The sequence below is a fragment of the Mesoplodon densirostris genome, chromosome 2 (assembly GCF_025265405.1).
Source record: "Mesoplodon densirostris isolate mMesDen1 chromosome 2, mMesDen1 primary haplotype, whole genome shotgun sequence".
Classification (NCBI taxonomy): domain Eukaryota; kingdom Metazoa; phylum Chordata; class Mammalia; order Artiodactyla; family Ziphiidae; genus Mesoplodon; species Mesoplodon densirostris.
Genome location: NC_082662.1, coordinates 35661202 through 35686338, shown reverse-complemented (window position 1 = coordinate 35686338; position 25137 = coordinate 35661202). Strand labels below are relative to the sequence as shown.

Below are 25137 nucleotides of genomic sequence, written 5' to 3'. Positions count from 1 at the left end.
CACATGCCGCGGGGCGGCTGGCCCTGTGAGCCACAATTACTGAGCCTGCGCGCCTGGAGCCTGTGCTCCACAAGAGAGGCCGCGATTGTGAGAGGCCCGCGCACCGCGATGAGGAGTGGCCCCCACTTGCCGCAACTAGAGAAAGCCCTCTCACAGAAACGAAGAGCCAACACAGCCATAAATAAATAAATAAATAAAATTTAAAAACCTATTGATTTAATTCACCATGTGAGTAGAAGAAAACTGAAAAATCATGTTATCTCAAGTGTAGAAAAGTTTGACAAAATTTGACACTCATTCAGCACACTAGGAATTAAAAGGAATTTACTTTATTTGATTAAAGGCATCTATAAAAAACCAACAGTTTATATCATATTTAATGGTGAGACACTGAATGCTTTTCCTCTGAGATTGAGAACAAACAAAATGCTTGCATTCACTGTTATTCAACATTCTGTTAGAGGTCCAAGCCAATGGAATAAGGCAAGAAAAAAATAGAAGACATCCAGGTTGAAAAAGAATAAGTAAAATTTTCTTTGTTTGCAAACAACTTTATTGCATATGTAGAAAATCCTAAGGAGTCTATGGAATAGCCACTAGAACTAATAAGTGAGTTTAGCAAAGTTACAAGATACAAGGTCAGTATAATTTTTTTATGCTACCAATTAATGGTTGGAAAATAAAGCAATTTCATTTACAATAGCATCCAAAATAATGAAATACTTTAGGGATATGTTTTAAAAAAATATATGCAGACATGTTTACTGAAAACTGTAAAACATTACCAAGAGAAATAAAACAAGACCTAAGTAAATGGAGAGATATAGCATGTTTGTGGAAAAGAGGACATACTGTTGGATGTCAGTGTTCCCCAAATTGATTTATAGAGTTAATGAAATCCCAATAAAAGTCCTAGCAGACTTCTTTTTCTTTCTTTCTTTAGAAATTGACAAGCTGTTTCTCATAGTCATGTGGAAATCCGAAGGACCTAGACCAAGCAAAACAATTTTGAAAAAAACCAAGGTTGTAGGACTTAACAGTGCTTGATTTCAAGACTTTCTATATAGCTACAATAATCAAGACAAAATGGTATTAGCACAAGCGTAGACATGTAGATCAGTGGAACAGACTAGAGTTCAGAAGTAGACTCACATGTATATTCAGCTGATTTTTGATAGAGATGCCAGTGTAATTCAATGGGGAAAGGACATAGTCTTTTCAAGAAATAGTGTATACCTTGGTGGAAGAAAAATTTATATTGATCCTTACCTCACACTTACACAGAAACTTAACTATGTGTCTATCTCTGACAAAGGACTTGCTATTTAAAAAGTATTAAAAAAATCCTTGTAACACAAAAAACAAAAAATCTTATAACGCAAGTAAAACATGCAGCAAAATTTATGAATAACTGCTTCACAAAGGATAATACATGAATGCCAATAAGCACTTGCAAAGATGCCTATCAACATTATTACGGAAATGCACACAAAAATCACTGAGGTACAACTATACATCCACTAGGATGGTTGTAATTGAAAAGACTTAAAATACCAAGTATTGGCAAAGACATGGAGCAGCTCGATTCATACATTGCTAATAGTAGTAGAAAATAGTGTGACGGTTTGAGTTTATTTATATGAAATTTTATAAAATGCAGAACTATAATAATAGGAAGCAGATGAGTAGTTGTATGGGATGGACATGTGGGGGCAAAGGAAGAGGGGTTGCTTGTTGAGTCACACAAAGGAGCTTTTTAGGGCGATGGAAATGTTCTTTATCTTGATTTTGGTGTTAGTTGCGTGCATGTATACATTTGTCAAAACGCCTTTAACTGTATGCTTAAAATGGGTGCACTTTATTTTTTTAAAAATATACTTCAGTAAAGTTGACTTGAAGAAATAAAACCAGAAAACAGAAAACTCTTGTTTCTTACTTGCTCCACGTAAGCCTAGAGGAGTAGGCCCTACTCTGGGAAGGAATGTGTTTGTTGATTGGCTGTATTTAAGCCGTGCAGTTTCTGCAAGAAATATTGTTTAATACAGAAGAGAAAAGGTAGCTGCTTTTTAAAAGTAGCTGAAAGGGATTTTTTTTGTGTGTGGTAAAATATATATAACATAAAATTAACCATTGTAATCATTTCTTTTTCTGATTAACTTTTTTCCCCCACATCTTTATTGGAGTATAATTGCTTTATTTACAATGTTGTGTTAGTTTCTGCTGTACAACAAAGTGAATCAGCTATATGTATACATATATCCCCATATCCCCTCCATCTTGAGCCTCCCTCCCACCCTCCCTATCCCATCCTCTAGGTCATCACAAAGCATTGAGTTGACCTCCCTGTTGTAGTCATTGTTGTTAAGTGTATAGTTCAGTGGCATTAAGTCCATTAATACTCTTGTGCAACCATCACCACCATCCATCTCCAGAAGTTGTTCATCTTCCCAAACTGAAACTCTGTACCCATTAAACAAGTTCCCCATCTTCCCTCCCCCCAGCTCCTGGCAACCACCATTCTACTTTCTGTCTTTATAATTTTGACTGTCTAAGGTACCTCATGAAACTAGAATTACAAAGTATTTTCCTTTTTGTGACTGACTTGTTTAACTCAGCATGTCTTCAGGGTTTACTCATGTTATAGCATACATGTGTCAGAATTTCCTTCCTTTTAAAGAGTGAATAATATTCCATTGTATGTGTGTACCATATTATATATATACGTTCATCCATCGATTGACACTTGGGTTGCTTTCACGTTTCAGCTATTGTGAATAACTTGCTACGAACATGAGGGTACAAATATCTATTCAAGTCCCTGCTTTTGATTCTTGGGTATATACCTTGAAGTGAAATTGATAGATCATACGGTAATTTTATGTTTTTAGTTTTGAGCAACTGCCATACCATTTTCCACAGTAGCTGTACCACTTTATATTCCCACTAGCTATGCACAAAGGTTCCAGTTTCTCCACATCCCTGCCAGCACTTGTTATTTTCTGTTTTTTTGCTGATAGATATCCTAATGGGTATCAAATGTTATCTTGCAGTTTTGATTTGTGAAGGGAAGTTTTAAGTCATTTAATCCAAACCGGTAAGTTCACAGGTGAAACTCAGATAATAGGTTAGCAAGAGCCACTAGGTGGAAGATTTTACAACTTCTTTTGTGAATCATTTCAATTGTTTTTGCATTTGAGCATTCAGGGTTTTTTTTTTGTTTTTTGTTAAGTATAGTTGATTTACAATGTTCTGTTAGTTTCTTGTGTACAGCAAAGTGATTCAGTTATACATATATGTTCTTTTCCATTATGGTTTATTACAGGATATTGAATATAGTTCCCTAGTGTTATATGATAGGACCTGTTGTTTATCTATTTTATATATAATAGTTTGCATATGCTAGTCCCAAACTCCCAGTCCAATCCTCCCCTGCCCCACTTCCCCCTTGGCAACCACAAATCTGTTCTCTATATGAGTCTGTTTCTGTTTTGTAGTTAAGTTCATTTGTGTCATATTTTAGATTCCACATAACAGTGATATCATATGGTATTTGTCTTTCTCTTTCTGACTTAACTTCACTTAGTTTGATAATCTCTAGGTCTATCCATGTAGCTGCAAATGGCATTATTTCATTCTTTTTTATGGCTGAGTAATATTCCATTGTATATATATAACACAACTTCTTTATCCATTCATCTGTCAGTGGACATTTAGGTTGTTTCCCTGTCTTGGCTATTGTGAATAGTGCTGCTATTAACATAGGGGTGCATGTATCTTTTTGAAATACAGTTTTGTTCAGATATATGGGCATTCAGGGTTTTGTAAGTACATAATGGATGGGTTAGGCTTATGAACGATTTTTTTCTCTTCTGTTGATCTATTTGTGATAAGCTACAGCCAATTATATTTTGTGTGGAAGGACAGATACATATTTGTTTTTGTAGTTTTATTAAAATGTTTAATAACATCAATGTAATGTTTGGACAGTGAGTGGTTTCCCAGATTAATACAAATACACACAACCATGCAAAACAAACTAAACACTGAAATTTATCATTTCCATAAACAGTGGTTTTTAAACTGTTGTCCAGTGAGTTTGGGTATTTTTCTTCCTGCTTCAGTTTCAACTTCATCAACAACTGAGTGTAGCACATTTTTCTGCTTTGTTTATTTTGCAACTTGCTAGCCTGAACTATACTCATAATTTGTTGTGTCTTGGCAAGTTTACATCAGGTCCAGTAGGCTCATTAGCTGAAATGCAGAAAAGACAACATGGAAGAATGCCCCAGTATGGCTGTGTGTGAAGTGAGTGCTGAGTTCATATACTGCCTAGATTAGGACCTGGGGAGGCCTGGCATTATACCCTGTACTCTGACATTCTCGGCACAATTTGTTCAACATCTCCCCCGCCCCCCACCCCCGCCATTTTAACACATGTTTATTGAGTACTTGCTCTGCGTCTGATATTCTACCATGCACTGTGGATATAGGAATGAGTTTCTACACTTAAGGAACTTGTAGCCTAGAAGGGATACAGACCTGCAAATAAAATTGTAGTGTTAAGTGCAGACAATCATATCTAAATGTATAAATAGTATAGAGATCTTGCAGAGGGAGAGAGAGATGAATTCTTGAGTATTGTAGGAGGATCAGAGAAGGATTCCTTTAGATAACATCTGAGCTGAGTTTTGGAGGTAGAGTATGAGTTTGTCAGTGGTAAGGTGGATATTATAGGCAAGGAGATAAGTATGTAGGACAGGCACAGATGCATGAAAGAATATGGTATATTTAAGGAGATATAAGGAGATAATTCATGTTGGGCACAAAGTGTGAAAATTGGTAGATGAAAGCTGTATTCCCCCTTGTTGTCAAATATTGCCTGCAAAAGCAGCCTAGGAAGATTAATGAAATGGTAGAGGCAAAGAACTTGATTCTGGTCCTGACTCTCAAATCCTTGGCTGAACAGACCACTTTTATTTTTCTGAGCTTTGGTCTCATTTGTATATGTGCAAACTATATGATCTGTGCTTTTCAAGTTATTTTTCAAGGGAGTCACAATTTCTGAGTGCCTGGAACACAGTAGGTCCTCAGTATGTATTTTCGAAAGAGTGGTCTGAGAACTTGTATCAAAACGTAAGAGAAGATAAATAGTTAAAATTAACTGTGATAGAATAAGCAATAAAAGATTTATGTACAGACCATTGCACTTATTGTTTTAAAACGTGGTCAAGAAAGTTGTTTTTATAAATTGTTTCACTTACCTGTTTAGTTTTGTGAGGTCCCAGGGTGCAGAAACTATATATAAAATAAAATTCTGTTAGACTTGAATGTCATATGCTGTTGTAATTATCATATATGTTCAATTAAGAATTAGTATATATATATGTTTTAAATGTGTTCGGTTGATCATTTCCCTTCTTAATTTGGCTGTGGCAGATTTCTTGGACTTGGCTTCTTCAGATTGTGATTTTTTTTCTCTTTAATAACATAGTTATAAATGGACTTTTTTTTCTTGTATAAACTTTACTTTTCTCCATTCAAAACTAGTATTTCTTCTCATGCTACTTTTCCATTGTTGTAACTGAAGAATGTTTGCTTTTGAAGCAGAGGATTGTGAAAGTCCATTTTAATGTTACAGAGTTCCTGTAAAATACTGTTAATATAATTTATTTCTTTACCTTTAGGGGTCCTATTGGGCAATAGACACCAATCCGAAGGAAGATGCGCTGCCTACTCGGCCAAAGAAGAGAGCACGATCTGTAGAACGGGTAAAAGCTCTTTATCACAAATTTAGTGTGATGGGGTTATTATGTCAGAAATATAGATCTTAAAAGTTCATTTCCAGGGCTTCCCTGGTGGCGCAGTGGTTGAGAGTCCGCCTGCCGATGCAGGGGACGCAGGTTCGTGCCCCGGTCTGGGAAGATCCCACATGCCGCAGAGCGGCTGGGCCCGTGAGCCATGGCTGCTGAGCCTGCGGTCCGGAGCCTGTGCTCTGCAACGAGAGAGGCCACAACAGGGAGAGGCCCCCGTAGCGCAAAAAAAAAAAAAAAAAAAAAAAAGTTCATTTCAAGTAATACAGTAAGTATAACTGTAATGAAGCTAATATTTTATTTGGATAGCATTTTCTGTTTTTTCAAAGCACTTTCAGACTTATTATTTGATCTCAACAACTCTTGAGTGAGGTGGGCAGTTTAGGAAGTAAGTAAAAGGGGTTTTGTTTGTTTGTTTTGTAATTAGGGCACAGCAGTTGTCTAACTGAGGGAGAATCCAGGTCTCTTGAGTTTTAATTTGGTTCTCTTTACTCTGTGTCTACACCACTGAGGACTGGTTTTATATAACAAAACCGTTCCCTTTCACTGAAGATAATCGTTCTGATTATATTGAATTTTCCTGATTATCCTCAAAAGGTTTTTTCCTGCTTCCAACCATGTAATAATTATTTTGTACACAGAGTCTCTAAAGACCTCAAGCTGAGTTTAAGTTGGGATTGGGTGAGCCATGAGGTATAGCAGCAACGGGATTTAGTCAGGCAGATTTATGGTGCCAGCAGAGGGAATTCAGTACTCTAGTTACTGAGCTCTGCAGGCTTAGAAGTGAACTCTTAGGTCAGAACACTTTTTGGTTTTATACAAACCAAAATTTAAAAAGATAAAGTTTAGTATTGGTGGCATAGTCTTCTGGTAATAGAGTTTTAAGGCTGAGATATGTATGTAAAAATTTGAGAGGGAATGAACCTCACTTATTGCCCTCCATCTTTTGCTTTTTAAAACATATTGAGCACATGGACTTTAATTGTGTGAAAAAGTGGAGTATAAAATGTTTAGCATCTATTGCCAGATTTTGAAGGAAGAGGAGAAGAATCCACATTGTTTAACCCAGAGCATTAGCAAGGATGTATATCTTGAAGGGCTGAGGAATTGTGGTCTTCTCTACCATTTGCTCTCTTCTTCTGAAGTTCCTAGAACTGGAATTATTTTTGGAAATTTGAATTCTTAGTTGGGTTGACAACTGGACATTCCTTTTGGATATGAAGACTGACTTTTATTCTGTTGCTTTGTTTCATAGTTCTTAGAGCAATACTTCTTTATTTCTGAGAGCCCCCTTTTTTTCTGAAGACCATATTGTCAGTTTTATAATGGAAGTCTATATAGAAATATAGAATTCTGATTACAGAATTATGTTTTATGTATGTTCTTGAATGTACATTTTGGACATATATTTTCTGTATTTATTTCCTGCTGTTTATCTTTTTATCTTTTAAGTTTAAAGCATGTAAAAGCTTCAACAATTTGCCTTTGTAGTATAGTTCCATAAAATATCCAGTACCAGAGCCTTTCAGTTAGTATATTGATATTTATTTTGGCCTGAGCTATGTGTTGGTTGCTACTGTAGGAGAGAAACCTATAGAAAGAGAACAGCTGTAATCAGAGTATGTCTAAACAGGGAGACAGATATTGTTTAACAAACACTCTGAAAGATGTTCTTCTTACAGAACATAGTTTTGTGTCCTGATAAACTGATATGTCTGTATTTTTTTTAGAGGCTTTGTGGGGGGTAGTATTTTTATTAGGACAGAGTTTGTATTTAAGTAACCATTGGGTTATCTAAGGAAATGCCTAAGATGGTCAAATAGTGAGTATGATTTTTAAACATTTAAAGTTTTGTCAAAAACGAAACATGACCCGTAAGTTGAAACTTCAAAGGATTTTAAAATGCAGATGGTGAATATGTTGACATCCCTAAAATTTCCTTATTAAATTTTTGAAATGTTACTTCTTTGTCTATGTGTAAATATCAGTTATATGTGAAACATCAAAGTATTTCACACATTTTTGGAGAAGAGCTTTTCATGTAAAGAGAAGCAATTTTTAAAAATGCAAGTAATACTATCTTTATGTCTTAAATGAAAATTAAAGCCTGATTGTTATCTCCAGTCTAGTATTCTTAATGCAGTTGTCTGGACTGCCTTCCTGTTCCCTCCATTTACATGAACACAAACGCTTGTTCTCTTTTGGCCTTGTGGTATTCCTTTCTTTTCTTAATCCTTGAATAATGTAAATGCCTTTCATTTTCCTTTTTCTGATTTCTTTCATCTTGTTACCATGTTTTCTTTATTTATCATAAAGTAGACCTGAAGACATAAAAAGAATTATTGATAAAGTTTAGCATGGTGAAGATGAGTGGGCTCCTTGACTAGGAGTCCTCTGTGTTTTTCTTCTGGCTTTACAATTTACTTCTTCTGTGACTTCTGGCAAGTTGTTAGATTTTTTGAGCTTCAGTATTCTCAGCTATTTTAAAGGAAAAGATAGAAGTCTTAACAGCTGCTGTGGACTGAATGTTTGTGTTTCCCCCAAATTCTTATGTTGAAACCCTCATCCCAGTGTGATGGTATTTGGAGGTGAGGCCTTTGGTAGGTAATTGGATCAGGAATGTGAGGCTCTCATAAATGGGATCAGTGCCCTTATAAGAATAGCCAGAGAGCTGGCTAGCTGTTTTCTAGCATGTGAGAATAGCAATGAAGATACCTGTAAGAAGGCTCTTACCAGAACCTGACCATGCTGGCACTATGATCTTGGACTTCCAGCCTCCAGAACTGTGAAAAACAAATTTCTGTTGTTGATAAGCTACCCAATTTATGGTATTATAGCAACCTGAGCTAAGATAACAGCATAATAATAATAATGATAATTGAGTTTATATGCTAGATTTTTTCTTAAAGAATTTTATGTGTATTAACTCATGTAATTTTTATAGTAACTCCAAATGATGAAACCGATAGGCACGGATGTTGTTATCCAAGGGTACAAAGGACAGTAAGTACCAAGGCCAGGATTATGAACTCAGGTAGTCTGCCTTCAGAGTCTATGCTGTTTACAACTGCTTTATACTGCCACTAGTATTCGCTGTGCTGAAGATCACAAGACTGAGTCAGATTTCTTTTTATATATGCATATCTTATTGTAAGATAATGAGCCTTTATTTATTTTTGGATTTGAATACTAATTTTTTTCTTTAATGTTATTTAAATTTTTTTTAAATTGAAGTATAGTTGATATGCACTATTATATTAGTTTCTTGATATGCACTATTATATTAGTTTCAGGTGTATAATATAATGATTTAGTATTTTCATAGATTATACCCCATTTAAAGTTATTACAAAGTAATGGCTGTATTCCCCTGTGCTGTACAGTATATCCTCATTGCTTATTTATTTTATACATAGTAGTTTCTATCTCTTAATTGCATACCCCTATCTTGCGCCTCCCCACTTCCCTCCCCTCACTGGTAACCACTAGCTTTTTCTCTGTATCTGTGAGTCTATTTCTGTTTTGTTGTATACATTCGTTTTATTCTTCAGATTCAACATGTAAGTGATGACATAGAATATTTGACCTTTTTCACTAAGCATAATACCCTCTGGGTTCATTCACATTGTTGCAAATGGCAAAATTTCATCATTATTATTATTTTTTATAAAGTTATTTTTAAAATTTATTTATTTTGGCTACGTTGGGTCTTTGTTGCTGCGCGCAGGCTTTATCTAGTTGCAGTGAGCAGGGGCTACTCAGTTGCGGTGCGTGGGCTTCTCATTGCAGTGGCTTCTCTTTGTTGTGGAGCCCTGGCTCTAGGCACGCGGACTTCAGTAGTTTGGCATGCGGGCTCAGTAGTTGTGGCTTGCGGGCTGTAGAGCACAGGCTCAGTAGTTGTGGCGCATGGGCTTAGTTGCTCCGCTGCATGTGCGATCTTCCCAGACCAGGGCTCGAACCCGTGTCCCCTGCATTGCCAGGTGGATTCTTAACCACTGCACCACCACGGAAGTCCCTCATTCTTTTTTATGGCTGAGTAATATTCCATTATACATAATACATGCATGCATATATATATGTATATATGTATAATGGAGTATTTTATATATATATCTCCCACTTCTTTATCCATTCATCTGTTGAGGGACAGTTAGTTTGCTTCCATATCTTGACTCTTGTAAATAATGCTGCTGTGAGCATTGGGGTGCGTATATCTTTTCAAATTAGTGTTTTTGTTGTCTTCAGATATATACCCAGGAGTGGAATTGCTGGATCATATAGTAGTTCTCTGTTTTAGTTTTTTGAGGAACTCCGTACTGTTTTCTATAGTGACTGCACCAATTTATAATCTCACCAGCAGTGTACTAGGGTTCCTTTTTTTCCCACATCCTTGCCAACATTTATCTGTAGACTTTTTGATGATAGTTATTTTGACAGGTGTGCAGTGATATCTCATTGTGGTTTTGATTTGTATTTCTCTGATTAGTGATGTTGAGCATTTTTTCATGTGCCTGTTGGCCATCTGTATATCTTTGGAAAAGTGTCTATTCAGGTCTTCTGCCCATTTTTTAATTGGGTTGTTTGCTTTTTGATGTTGAGTTGTATGAGCTTGTTTATATATTTTGGGTATTAACCCCTTATTAGTCATATCATTTACAACTTTTTTCTCCCATATAGTAGGTGGTCTTTTCGGTTTGTTGATGGGTCCTGTTTATTTTTTTTAATTTTTGGCCTTAGGAGACAGATCCAAATTAATATTGCTATGATTTATGTCAATGTTTTGCCTGTGGTCTTTTCTAGGAGTTTTATGGTTTTTGGTTTTACATTTAGGTCTTTAATCCATTTTGAGTTTATTTTTGCATATGATATGAGGAAATGTTCTAATTTCGTACTTTTTACATGTAGCTGTCCATTTTCCCAGCATCATTTATTGAAGAGACTCTTTTCTCTATTGTATATTCTTGTCTCCTTTGTTATAGATTAATTGATCATAAGTGTATGGATTTATTTCTGGGCTCTCTGTTCTGCTCCATTGATCTGTGTGTCTGTTTTTGTCTCAGTACCATGCTGTTCTGATTACTGTGGCTTTGTAGTATAGTTTGAAGCCAGAGAGTGTGATTCTCGAGCTTTGTTCTTTTTTCTCAAGATTGCTTTGGCAATTCAAGATCTTTTGTGGTTCCATATAAATTTTAGGATTAGTTGTTCTCCTTCTATGAAAAATGTCATGGGTATTTGATAAGAATTGCATTAAGTCTGTAGATTGCTTTGTAGTATGACCATTTTACCATTATTAGTTCATCCAATCCAGGAACACAGGATATCTTTCCATTTCTTTGTATCATCTTCAAACCTTCATCAGTGTTTTACAGTTTTCAGAGTATAGGTATTTCACTTCCTTGGTTAAGTGTATTCCTAGGTGTTTTACTCTTTTTGATGCAATTTTAAATGGGGTTGTTTTCTTGCATTCTCTTTCTGAGAGTTCATTATTAGTGTTATAGAAAAGCAATAGATTTCTGTATATTAACCTTGTATCTTACAACTGAATTCATTTATTAGTTCTAATAGTTTTTTTGCTGGAGACTTTAGGATTTTCTATGTATAATATGATGTTATCTGCAAGTAGTGACAGTTCTACTTATTCCCTTCCACTTTGGGTGCCTTGGTTTTTTTGTTTGCTTTTTCTTGTCTGCTTGCTGTGGCTAGGACTTCCAGTACTGTGTGTAATAGAAGTGGCAAGAGTGGGCATTCTTTTCTTGTTCCTGATTTTAGAGGAAAGGCTTTCAGCTTTTCACTATTGAGTACGATGTTGGCTTTGAGTTTGTCATGCATGACCTTTTTGTGTTGAGATATTTTCCCTCTATACCAGCATTGAAGAGTGATTTTATCATGAGTGGATTTGAATTTTGTCAAATGCTTTTGTGTGTGTCTTTTTATATGTTGTTGAATTCGGTTTGCTAATATTTTGTTGAGTATTTTTGCATCTATATTCATCAGAGATATTGGCCTGTAATTGGCCTGTAATTTTCTCTTTTTGTAGTGTCTTTGTCTGGTTTTGGTTAACGGTCCTTGATTTTAAGAGACTCCCCCACATATAATCTTCTTATATATATAATTAAGTGTCATAAATATTATTATAAATGACAGAGCAAATTACTAAGTAATTAATCAACATGTTAGATCAAACAGTGGTACCTAAAAGTGACTCAAAATATCAATAGATAATGCTGCCCTGGAAAGGCCTATAGGAAGAGGAGTGAGACTTAGAATTTGATACAGAAGTGTAAGTTTTTGGCATGGGAAATAGCAAATGATAGGGGACTTCCCTGGGTCCAGTGGTTAAGACTCAGTGCTTCCACTGCAGGGGGGCACAGTTCATCGCTGGTCAGGGAACTAAGATCCCACATTGTTACATAGAATGGTTTTGTTGTTTTAAGTGATCCCCCACTGTGTGCCTTCCTTCTTTGAGGCTGAGTCTGAATGAGGGAGGGTTCGGTTAAAGGTATAAGTGAGCAGAGGAAGGAATGCAGTCTGCATACTTATTCTTAGAACGAAAAAAACATTTATCTCAATTGGGCAAACATACTGAGTGTACATTAGGTGGGGGGCACTACATGTTGCCTCCAGGAGATATGTAGAAATAGAATTTCTTTTTAAAGCAGGAGAAATGCTACACAGTTAGAGTTGTAGACCAGAAAGTGTTTCATAAGGGGTTATTTTGATCAATGGGTAAGATTTAGTTCTCTGTTTTTTTACAGTACTATTGAGAGATAATTTATGTACAATTAATTGAATGTTTAAAGTTTACAGTTTGAGGATTTTTGACATGTGAAGTTATTAGTAGTTGACACTACGAACATTTCTGTCATACCCAAAAGTTTCCTCATGCCCCTTTGTAACTTGTGCCTCCCTCCATTCTTATCCCCAGGCAACCTGATCTGGGGAGAATTGACATCTTAACAATATTATTTCAAGCCATGGAAGTGTTGTATCTTTCTATTCATTATGTCTTTAATTTCTCTCAAGAATGTTTTTTAGCTTTCAGTGTAGAGGACTTGGATGTTTCCAGTTAGATTTAATCCTGAATATTTTGGATTTGGATGCTATATATTTTAAAATCCAGTTGCTTGCTACTAGTAATAAAAATGTAATTTTTGTATATTAACCTTGTATTCTACAGTCTTATTAGTTCTAGTATTTTTTAAAGATGCCTTGGGATTTTCTATGTAAACAATTATGTCATCTGCAAGTAGACACTTTTCCTGTGCCTTTTCTTTTCCTCCCCTGTCCCTTCCTAGAACCTTATTGCAGTAACCAGAATCTCTAGTACAGTGTTGACTAGAAGTGGTGAAAATGGGCCTCCAGCCTTATTTCCATTCTTAGGAAGAAACTGTTGAGTCTTTCACCACTAAGTGTGACATAAGCTGCAGGGCTTTTGTAGATGCCATTTATCACGTTGAGGAAGTTCTCTAGTAAGCCCAGTTTCGTGAGAGTTTTTATCATGAATGGGTGTAGAATTCGTTAACTGCTTTTTCTGTACCATCGAAGTGGTTATATGGCTTTTCTTTATTCTGTTTGCATGTTGAATAACATTGATTGCATTTGGAATGTTAAACGTTGTATTCCTTGGATAAACCCTTACTGATTTATCCCTTTAATGTATTGCTGGATTCATTTTGTTAATATCTTAAGTGTTTTTGCATCTGTGTTCATGAAGGACATGGATTTATAATTTTCTTTCTTTGTAATGTCGACTGAAAAAAAATGCACAACATTAAAGTTGAGAATTATATTTTATTTGGTGGACTTGCTGAGGGCTTAAGCCCTGGAGGCAGCTTCTCAGATAGCTTAGAGGGACTGCTCTGAGGAGGTAAGGGAGGAGCCAGGATATATAGTTTTTTGCAACAAAAACCAGGTAGTTGGAACATCAAAACATTACTGTTAATTAAAGAAAACTTGACATCTCAAGTTAATGAATTTAGTGCTTTTCTGTATATGGGAAGATGCAAGAGTCTGGGCTCATTGAAATCATTCCTTTGATGTGCACCTTAACTATCTCGGGCTAGTGTCCTGTTTTTCTCCAGATTCACCTCAAGGTGCACATTTGAGGGTGGCTGATGGCTTGATGGCCTCAACATCCTTTGTATACTAATATGGCAGGTGATATTTTTCATCTGCAGTAGTATCTGTCAGGTTTTGATGTTAGGGTTGTACTGGTCTCATAAAATTGGTTGGGCCATTTTCCTTCTCTTTTCTGAAAAAGTTTCTGTAGATTGGTATATCTTCCTTGAATGTTTGAGAAAATTCATCAGTGAAACCATCTGGACCTGAAGTTGTTTTTATGCGGGAAGGTTTTTGATATTTAGTTGATATGGGACTGTTCAAATTTTCTCTTTTTATTCCAGTTTTGGTAAGTTATATGCTTAAGAAATTTGTCCCTTTCATCTAAGTTGTTGAATTTATTGGTGTAAAGTGGATCATAATATTCTCTTCTAATATTTATAGAATCTGTAGTAATAAATCCTCTTTCATTCTTGATATTGATGATTTGTTTTCTCTTTTTTTCTTTATTTGGTATAGCTAAAGGTTTGTTGATTTTGTTAGTCTTTTCAAAGAACCAGGTTTTGTCTTTAAACATCTTTTTCTGTTGTTGGTTTTTTGTTTCTACTTTTATCTTTATCATTTACTTCTTTCTAGTTACCAGTTTTTCTTATTAATATTTCTAGCTTCTTCAGTGTCCAGCTTAAATAATTGATTTGAGACCTTTCCTCTTTTGTAATATAAGAATTTAAAGCTGTAGGTTTACCTCTAAGCACTGCTTTAACTGCATCTCACAAATTTTGGTACGTTGCATTTTCATTATCATTTAATTCAAAATATTTAAAAAATTCTCTTTTGAGTCTTCTGTGACCCTGAATTACTTTTTCCAAATATTCCAAATATTGGGTTTTCCTAGGTATCTTACTGTTTTATAATATAATTTTTTTTCATTTCAGTCTGTACATATTTATTGAGACTTGTTCTGGGGCTCATCATGTGCTGTATCTTGGTGAATGTCTGTGTGCACTTGAAAAGAATATGTGTTCTACAGTTGTTCAGTATAGTGTTCTCTAATATCAATTAAATCAAGGCATTTACTAATTTATTCCAGTGTTCTTTTTCTTTACTGATTTTTAATTGTCAGTTTTTGCTTCATATATTTTGAAGCTCTGTTATTAGTCTTATTTGAAGTTGTGACTCTTGTAGACTTCATTTAGCTTAGTCTTGCTTTTTTTAACATCTTTTTGACAATCTCTGCCTTTTTATTGGAGTGTTTATTAGACCATCAACATTAATGCAGTTGTCACTGGCGGAATGGGTGATTTCCTCAGTTCTTGCCCTTCTTGAGGGAAAGAATTCAGTCGAGAAGGCATAGAACAGTTTTAAGTAACAAGAGTGTTGTTAAGTAGAGTGAAAGTACACTCCTGAGAAAGGATGAAAGCGGACTGTCTGGAAACCAGAAGCAGCCTCATGATGGGGTAGGGTTGGGTTTTTTAGAGTGATGTTTCCTCCCTGTGTCTTGCATCATTTGACTGACAGCTTTAGGTTATCACTTTTCTCCTAGTGCACAGGTGCTTACTCATAAGCACCCAAGTGAAACCCACAGTGGGGGGGCGGGGATGCAAAAACTGTAATGCTAATTTATTACCTATAAAGCATAATGAACCCTATGTTACCTTGAGTCACCTTTTAGGTCTTGATGTGCTTGCGCCAGCCTGTGCTGGTGGTTTCATCTTGCTTGGTCCTGATACGGCTGGAAACCTAGTGGTGGTGGTCCTTGACCACAAGAGGGAGGACTCTGGGTGTGCTCCAATCACCAGTGTCCAGGTGGAGGAGGGAAAGATGAACCATCCAGGGTGGGGCAGGACCCCCTCCTGTCTGACTAGCTACCTAACGTAATTATCGATATTGTTATTAGTGTAATTAATGCTGTTGTTTTCTGTTTGACTTCTCATAAGCAGGTAGGGGGTCCCCAGAGAAAGAGAACCAGACATGGCTTTCTTGACATAAGAAAAGGCATTTTTGGCCTAAGCCATTTTGTGATCTAAGCCTGGCCATAATGCTTGCTCTTGAACAGGTCTCAGTAATAATTATCTTTAAGGGAACAAAAGAACAAACTGTTACCAGTCATGAGAAGTGACAGTAGCAAAGCTAATAAATCAGTTGTAACATTGCCAGTTCTGTTTCAAAGGCTAGCCCCAGTGCTTTCTTGGGCTGTTTTTTGCAGAATTTAAACCCCTCTGGCAGGCGTTCAAGTACCAGATCAACTGGAACCTAAGGGAGGATGATGTTGACCTTTTCTGACCCTTGGGTCAAGTGACTTCAGTCAAGTAAAGGTTGGCTCTCTGGCCCCCCCATCCCCTTCATGAATATACATATACCCTTAGCTTAAAACTTGCTTCCGTTTTGCTTTTGGCAGAGACACTGCTTTGAGAAAGATCCCCAGTGTTACCCTTACTTGCTGCAAGTAATAAATCCTTCCTTCTCCCACTCTTTGCCTTGGTTGTGTCTTTTAGCTCTACACCCACCAAGAGGCGAGCCCAGTTTTTCTGGTAACACTCTGTATTTTTAGTTCCTTTTTTCCACCTTTCTTGCCTCTTAGATTGTTTGGATATATTTTTGTATTCTTATCTACTGGCTTTTTAGCTATACCTCTTTTTATATTTATATACTGGGATTTCAGTATATATTCCTAACCTTCTGCAGTCTATTCAGAGTTAATACTGTACATATAAAACGTAGAGATCTTCCAATCATATACATCTCCTTTGTCCCTTTCCTCACCATTCCCTATAGTATTACATCTGTGTATACTGATTATCTTAGAAGACAATATTATAAGTTTTGCCTTAAATAAAGATACATGATTTTTAAAACCTAAGAGAAAACAATGGTCTTCTAAATTTACCTAGATGCTTACCATTTCTGGTGCTTTCATTCCTCAAGGTCCAAGTTTCCCTCTGCTATAATTTCCCTTTAGCCTAATGAACTTTCTTATGTTGTAGATCTCCTGGCAACAAATTCTCTAGTTTTCCTTTTCTGAAAATGTGCCTTCCTAAATAATATTTTTGTTAGATATACAGCCTAGATTGAAATTTTTTTTCCTTTCAGTATTTCAACGATATTCACTGTCTAGTGACCTCCATTACTTTTATGAGAAATTCGGTCATTTTCCAATCAGTGTTTTTTCTTTATGTGATATGTCATTATTCTCTGCCTGCTTTCTACCTTTATTTTTCATCAGTTCAGTTATGATATATCCAGGTGTGATTTTTCTTTTAATTTATCCTGATGGAGGTTTACTGAGCTTCTTGGATCTGTAAATTTGTCTTTCAGTAAATTTCCGAAGTGTTCAGCCATCATTTCTTCCATATTTTTTCCTGCTGTTTTCTCTCTTTTCTGTCCTTCTGGAACTCATATCTACATGTTAGGCCTTTTGAGATTATCCCATAGCTTTCTGAGGCTTTTTTTTTTTTCTCTTTTTTAAAAAGAATCAGTCTTTTTCCTTTTTGTTTTTTAGATTGGATTATTTCTGTTGATCTGCCTTTGAGTTCTCTGATTCTTTCCTCTTTAATCTCCATTCTGATATTAAGTCCATCCATTGACTTTTAAAATTCAGATGTTATATTTTTTATTGGTAAATTTTGATTTTGTTCTCTTTATATTTTTTGTATTTCTCCACTGATACTTCTATTATTGTGTTATTTTCATTCAGATTTTTTCTCCTTTATCTCACTGAGCATAATTATAATAGCTACTTTAAAATCCTTTTCTCGTAGTTCCAACATCTTAGTCTTCTTGTGGTGGGCTTCTGTAGATTATCTTTTCTCTTGAGAATGGGTTTCATTTTTCTATTACTTATATACCAGGTAATTTTGGATTGTCTCCTGGACATTATGAATGTTATAGAGACTCTGGGTTCTGTTACAATCTTCTGTAGAATATTGGTATTTTTATTTTAGCTGGCAGTTAACCATGTTAGACTCAAACTGTAAGTCCTCTCTCACCGTCTGTGGGCAGTGGTTTTAATTTCAATTTGATTCTTTAAGCTTCTGCCTTATTCTAATCTGCATATGCATGGTTCAGGGGTCAGCCTGAGACTTTTGTGGTGTTTCATGTACAGTTTTAGGGGAACTCTTGACTTTATCCCCTGTGGGATCCCTTTCTCTCTTTAGTAGCTGGTTGTGTTTACCTGGGCTCTTTTCCCTAGTTCCTCCTGACAGAAAGACAATTTTAGCTGCTCATACTCTGCATCTACTGCCTGACCTTGGGACAAAGCTACAGCAAAACAGGAAATTCAAGCAGGTCTCTCCCAAGTTTTGCCTTCTCTCCACAATCTACCTATTTTATTTATCCACCAGACTCCTCAGCTAGTTGTCATCTCATGTCCCTTACCGCTTCCCCCACCCCAAATTGGCAGTTATCAGCAGAAGGTAGGTGTCACACTACCATTCTGGAAGTAGAACCTGAATGAGTAGGATTTTTGACATGGGGTATGAGGAAACCCCAGAAAGGATCTTTCATAAGCTGAGAGATGCCACCTAGATTAGATTCATTGATACTTTTCTTTGTCCAGAATTTGGGTTTTGGCTGCAATAATAACAGTTACTCAAATACGTTTTGGGATCTGTAAATTCCAAGTTAAATTAGCTTTACTAATCAGGCTACTTGTCTATTAATAACATCAAATCAGTGAATCTACAAATAAAAATATATACCATATTATTGAGCATATCAGTGCATGTAAAGGGAATGTCCTTTATTCTCGTTTTTTTGGTTTTTTTTTTTTACACACACACACTGTATTTTATTTTTACAAGACATAAATAAACTAACACCAAGCATTGTAAATGGATGACCACAACAAAAGCAACAATGATTGCAATTACCAAACACGAAACACACTCATACTATGTCATAATATTGACATTCAGTCCAGTAATCCTCCACTGTAACAGCTCCTTTACTTTGCAGTGAAAATTGATTTGTATATTTTTTTGCCTCTGAGTCCTTGTGTGATTTTTTTTTCCAAACAGAAAGTCACAAAAATTATAATCATCCTCATCAGTTCACTCAGTCCCATGTAATTAATTTTTTTTTCATCTTGATCTTTTGTTAGCACTTTTATGAATTCCTCAGTTTTCCATTAGAGTTCTGAAAATGCTTATTCATTCAGTTCAGCAGTATAGTCAGTTACCAGAAATCTGTACTTGTCAGAGTCTTTACCATGAATTCCTTGAAGAAGAAACCCTTTTATAGGAACATTTTTGCAAAAGCATCAGTGTACACCCAGAACTGCCTAAATGACAAAAGACTTAAAAATGACCACGGTTAAAGATTTGATGAAAGTTCATAATAATGCAATTGACAAGGAAGTTTAGTTATTTCTGAGATACAAATTTTAAAGTAATAACTAGAATTATGACTTATAACATTATACCAGAACATATAAAATTTTTAGAAATTTCATGTAACGTCTGAAACATTTATATTAACATATTTCCATACAAATAACCCAAAGAAAGTTTAGTATTAGTTGGTTTTTTTGTTTGTATTTTTATATTGCAGGTTCTTATTAGTCATCAGTTTTATACACATCAGTGTATACATGTCAATACCAATTGCCCAATTCAGCACACCACCATCCCCACCCCACAGTGGTTTTCCCTGCTTGGTGTCCATACGTTTGTCCTCTACATCCGTGTCTCAACTTCTGCGCAGCAAACTGGTTCACCTATACCGTTTTTCTAGGTTCCACATACATGCGTTAATGTACGATATTTGTTTTTCTCTTTCTGACTTACTTCACTCTATGACAGTCTCTAGATCCATCCACGTCTCAACAAATGACTCAATTTCGTTCCTTTATATGGCTAAGTAATATTCCATTGTATATATGTACCACAACTTCTTTATCCATTAGTCCGTCGATGGGCATTTAGGTTGCTTCCATGACCTGGCTGTTGTAAATAGTGCTGCAATGAACATTGGGGTGCATGTGTCTTTTTGAATTATGGTTTTCTCTGGGTATATGCCCAGTAGTGGGATTGCTGGATCATATGGTAATTCTATTTTTAGTTTTTTAAGGTACCTCCATACTATTCTCCATAGTGGCTGTATCAATTTACATTCCCACCAACAGTGCAAGAGGGTTCCCTTTTCTCCACACACTCTCCAGCATTTGTTGCTTGTAGATTTTCTGATGATGCCCATTCTAACTGGTGTGAGGTGATACTTCATTGTAGTTTTGATTTGCATTTCTCTAATAGTTAGTGATGTTGAGCAGATTTTCATTTGCTTCTGGGCCATCTGTATGTTTTCTTTGGAGAAATGTCTGTTTAGGTCTTCTGCCCATTTTTGGATTGGGTTGTTTGTTTCTTTAATATTGAGCTGCATGAGCTGTTTATATATTTTGGAGATCAATCCATTGTCCATAGATTCATTTGCAAATGTTCTCTCCCATTCTGAGGGCTGTCTTTTCATCTTGTTTATGGTTTCCTTTGCTGTGCAAAAGCTTTGAAGTTTCATTAGGTCCCATTTGTTTATTTTTGTTTTTATTTCCATTACTCTAGGAGGTGGATCAAAAAAGATCTTGCTATGCTTTATGTCAAAGAGCATTCTTCCTATGTTTTCCTCTAAGAGTTTTATAGTGTCCGCTCTTACATTTAGGTCTCAAATCCATTTGGAGTTTATTTTTGTATATGGTGTTAGGGAGTGTTCTAATTTCATTCTTTTACATGTAGCTGTCCAGTTTTCCAAGCACCACTTATTGAAGACGCTGTCTTTTCTCCATTGTATATCTTTGCCTCCTTTGTCATAGGTTAGTTGACCATAGGTGTGTGGGTTTATCTCCGGGTTTTCTATCTTGTTGCATTGATCTATGTTTCTGTTTTTGTGCCAGTACCATATTGTCTTGATTACTGTAGCTTTGTAGTATAGTCTGAAGTCAGGGAGGCTGATTCCTCCAGCTCCGTTTTTTTTTTTCCCCTCAAGACTGCTTTGGCTACTCGGTGTTTTTTGTGTCTCCATACAAATTTTAAGATGATTTGTTTTAGTTCCGTAAAAAAATGCCATTGGTAATTTGATAGGGATTGCATTGAATCTGTAGATTGCTTTGGGTAGTATAGTCATTTTCACAATATTGATTCTTCTAATCCAAGAACATGGTATATCTCTCCATCTGTTGGTATCAATTTAATTTCTTTCATCAGTGTCTTAAAGTTTTCTGCACACAGGTTTTCTGTCTCCCTAGGTAGGTTTATTCCTAGGTATTTTATTATTTTTATTGCAATGGTAAATGGGAGTGTTTCCTTAATTTCTCTTTCAGATTTTTTATCATTAGTGTATAGGAATGCAAGAGATTTCTGTGCATTAATTTTGTATCCTGCAACTTTACCAAATTCATTGATTAGCTCTAGTAGTTTTCTGGTGCCATTTTTAGGATTCTCTATGTATAGTATCATGTCATCTGCAAACAGTGACAGTTTTACTTCTTTTCCAATTTGTATTCCTTTTATTTCCTTTTCTTCTCTGATTGCCGTGGCTAGGACTTCCAAAACTATGTTGAATAATAGTGGTGAGAGTGGACATCCTTGTCTCGTTCCTGATCTTAGAGGAAATCCTTTCAGTATCTCACCACTGAGAATGATGTTTGCTGTGGGTTTGTCGTATATTGCCTTTATTATATTGAGGTAGGTTCCCTCTATGCCCGCTTTCTGGAGAGTTTTTATAAATGGGTGTTGAATTTTGTCAAAAGCTTTTTCTGCATCTATTGAGATGATCATATGGTTTTTATTCTTCAATTTGTTAATATGGTGTATCACATTCATTTTCATATACTGAAGAATCCTTGCATACCTGGGATAAATCCCACTTGATCATGGTGTATGATCCTTTTAATGTGTTGTTGGATTCTGTTTGCTAGTATTTTGTTGAGGATTTTTGCATCTATATTCGTCAGTGATATTGGTCTGTAATTTCCTTTTTTTGTACAATCTTTGTCTGGTTTTGGTATCAGGGTGATGGTGGCCTCAGAATGAGTTTGGGAGTGTTCCTTCCTCTGCAGCTTTTTGGAAGAGTTTGAGGATGGGTGTTAGCTCATCTCTGAATGTTTGATAGAATTCACCTGTGAAGCCATCTGGTCCTGGACTTTTGTTTATTGGAAGATTTTTAATCATAGTTTCAATTTCATTACTTGTGATTGGTCTGTTCATATTTTCTGTTTCTTCCTGGTTCAGTCTTGGAAGGTTATACCTTTCTAAGAATTTGTCCATGTCTTCCAGGTTGTGCATTTTATTGGCATAGAGTTGCTTGTAGTAGTCTCTTAGGATGCTTTGTATTTCTGCAGTGTCTGTTGTAACTTCTCCTTTTTCATTTCTAATTTTATTGATCTGAGTCCTCTCCCTCTTTTTCTTGATGAGACTGGCTAATGGTTTATTAATTTTGTTTATCTCCTCAAACAACCAGCTTTTAGTTTTATTGATCTTTGTTTTCTTTGTTTCTATTTCATTTATTTCTGCTCTGATCTTTATGATTTCTTTCCTTTTGCTAACTTTGGGTTTTGTTTGTTCTTCTTTCTCTACTTCCTTTAGGTGTAACGTTAGATTGTTTACTTGAGATTTTTCTTGTTTCTTGAGGTAGGCTTGTATAGCTGTAAACTTCCCTCTTAGAACTCCTTTTGCTACATCCCATAGGTTTTGGATCATTGTGTTTTCATTGTCATTTGTCTCTAGGTATTCTTCGATTTCCTCTTTGATTTCTTCAGTCCTCTCTTGGTTATTTACTAACGTATTGTTTAGCCTCCATGTGTTTGTGTTATTTCCTTTTTGTTCCCTTGTAATTCATTTCTAATCTCATAGTGTTGTGGTCAGAAAAGATGCTTGACATGATTTCAATTTTTCTTAAATTTACTGAGGCTTCATTTGTGACCCAAGATGTGATCTGTCCTGGAGAGTGTTCTGTGCACACTTGAGAAGAAAGTGTAATTTGCTGTTTTGGGATGGAATGCCCTATGAATATCAATTAAATCTATCTGGTCTATTGTGTCATTTAAAGCTTGTGTTTCCTTATTTATTTTCATTTTGGATGATCTGTCTGTTGGTGTAAGTGAGGTGTTAAAGTCCCCCACTATTATTGTTTTACTGTTGATTTCCTCTTTTATAGCTGTTAGCAGTTGCCTTATGTATTGAGGTGCTCCTATGTTGGGTGCATATATATTTATAATTGTTATATCTTCTTCTTGGATTGATCCCTTGATCACTCTGCAGTGTCCTTCCTTGTCTCTTGTAACGTTTTTTATTTTAAAGTGTATTTTATCTGATATGAGTATTGCTACTCCAGCTTTCTTTTGATTTCCATTTGCATGGAATATCTTTTTCCATCCCCTCACTTTCAGTGTGTATGTGTCCCTGGGTCTGAAGTGGGTCTCTTGTAGACAGCATATAGATGGGTCTTGTTTTTGTATCCATTCAGCAAGCCTGTGTCTTTTGGTTGGAGCATTTATTCCATTCACGTTTAAGATAATTATCGATGTATGTTCCTATGACCATTTTCTTAATTGTTTTGGGTTTGTTTTTGTAGGTCCTTTTCTTCTCTTGTGTTTCCCACTTAGAGAAGTTCCTTTAGTGTTTGTTGCAGAGCTGGTTTGGTGGTGCTGAATTCTCTTAGCTTTTGCTTGTCTCTAAAGCTTTTGATTTTTCCATGGAATCTGAATGAGATCCTTGCTGGGTAGAGTAATCTTGGTTGTAGCTTCTTCCCTTTCATCACTTTAAGTATATCATGCCACTCCCTTCTGGCTTTAGAGTTTCTGCCAAGAAATCAGCTGTTAACATTATGGGAGTTCCCTGGTATGTTATTTGTCGTTTTTCCCTTGCTGCTTTCAAAAATTTTTCCTTGTCTTTAATTTTTGCCAATTTAATTACTGTGTGTCTCGGCGTTTTTCTCCTTGGGTTTATCCTGTGTGGGACTCGCTGCGCTTCCAGGACTTGGGTGGCTATTTCCTTTCCCATGTTAGGGAAGTTTTCGACTATAATCTCTTCAAATATTTTCTCGGGTCCTTTCTCTCTCTCTTCTCCTTTTGAGACCCCTATAATGCGAATGTTGTTGTGTTTAATTTTGTCCCAGAGGTCTCTTAGGCTGTCTTCATTTTCTTTCATTCTTTTTTCTTTATTCTGTTCTGCAGCAGTGAATTCCACCATTCTGTCTTCCAGGTCACTTCTCCGTTCTTCTGCCTCAGTTATTCTGCTATTGATTCCTTCTAGTGTAGTTATCATTTCAGTTATTGTATTGTTCATCTCTGTTTGTTTGTTCTTTAATTCTTCTAGGTCTTTGTTAAACATTTCTTGCTTCTTCTCGATCTTTGCCTCCATTCTTTTTCCGAGGTCCCGGATCATCTTCACTATCATTATTCTGAATTCTTTTTCTGGAAGGTTGCCTATCTCCACTTCATTTATTTGTTTTTCTGGGGGTTTATCTTTTTCCTTCATCTGGTACATAACTCTCTGCCTTTTCATCTTGTCCATGTTTCTGTGAATGTCTCTTATTCTCTTGATTGAACCAGATTTTTAGTGTCCATGAAGAATATCTAATTAAAAGATTTTCTAGCTAAAGCTGTGAATCTATCCTTGTCGGTATATAGTGCCGCATACCAAAGCTGTCTCCTTTTTCATTAATCACCATTGAATATTCCTCTCTATCAGTAGGTTCTCAGCATCAGTAGTAGGTACATGTTAGTAGTCATCATAGAAGCCAGCACTTACTGTGCATTTCAGGTACTATGCTAAATGCTTTACATGAATTATTTCATTAATGCTCTTTACAGACCTCTAAAGGAAGTGGCATAATCCTCTTATAGATGAGGAAAAGAGTATAAAGTTTCAGTAATTTGCATGAAATCACACAACACAGGCTTGCTTCTTGTTACCAGTGGGAAGGAGTGAGAATTAGATAGTGAACCAGTAGTCTAGAATGAGATGACTGAGTTGAGTTAGAGGAACATGAGATTTGCAGCTTTCTAAAGTAATCTTCTGTGTTAATTTCGCTAAATTAGCTGGCACCAAAGTTGAGGCATAAATTGTAGCTAAATTGGCAGACACCAAAGTTGGGCCATAGACAGAGCTGTCTTTGTAGTTCTTCCATTTGTATTTCTGAAGTGCTTTTCCATGTTCACCTAACTCTCAGTGTGTACCCAGCATGTAAGTACTAGATTCTGCCTTCTCGGGGTGACTCTTGTCTTTTCCTTTTTTCAAGATGTCTGTTCCCTACTCTCTTGGATTATCTGATGAAAGAAATT

At 35.9% G+C, this 25137-nt stretch overlaps 1 protein-coding gene across 2 annotated transcripts in view; it reads left to right on the top strand.

The window, feature by feature from the left end:
• FOXJ3 (forkhead box J3) overlaps window positions 1-25137 on the top strand; it is a 134843-nt gene that overhangs the window by 73543 nt on the left and 36163 nt on the right. For both annotated transcript variants that reach the window (XM_060089632.1, XM_060089631.1), the window contains exon 5: window positions 5685-5768. In XM_060089632.1, the coding sequence (XP_059945615.1) occupies window positions 5685-5768 (84 nt within the window). The remainder of the gene's footprint in view (window positions 1-5684; window positions 5769-25137) is intronic.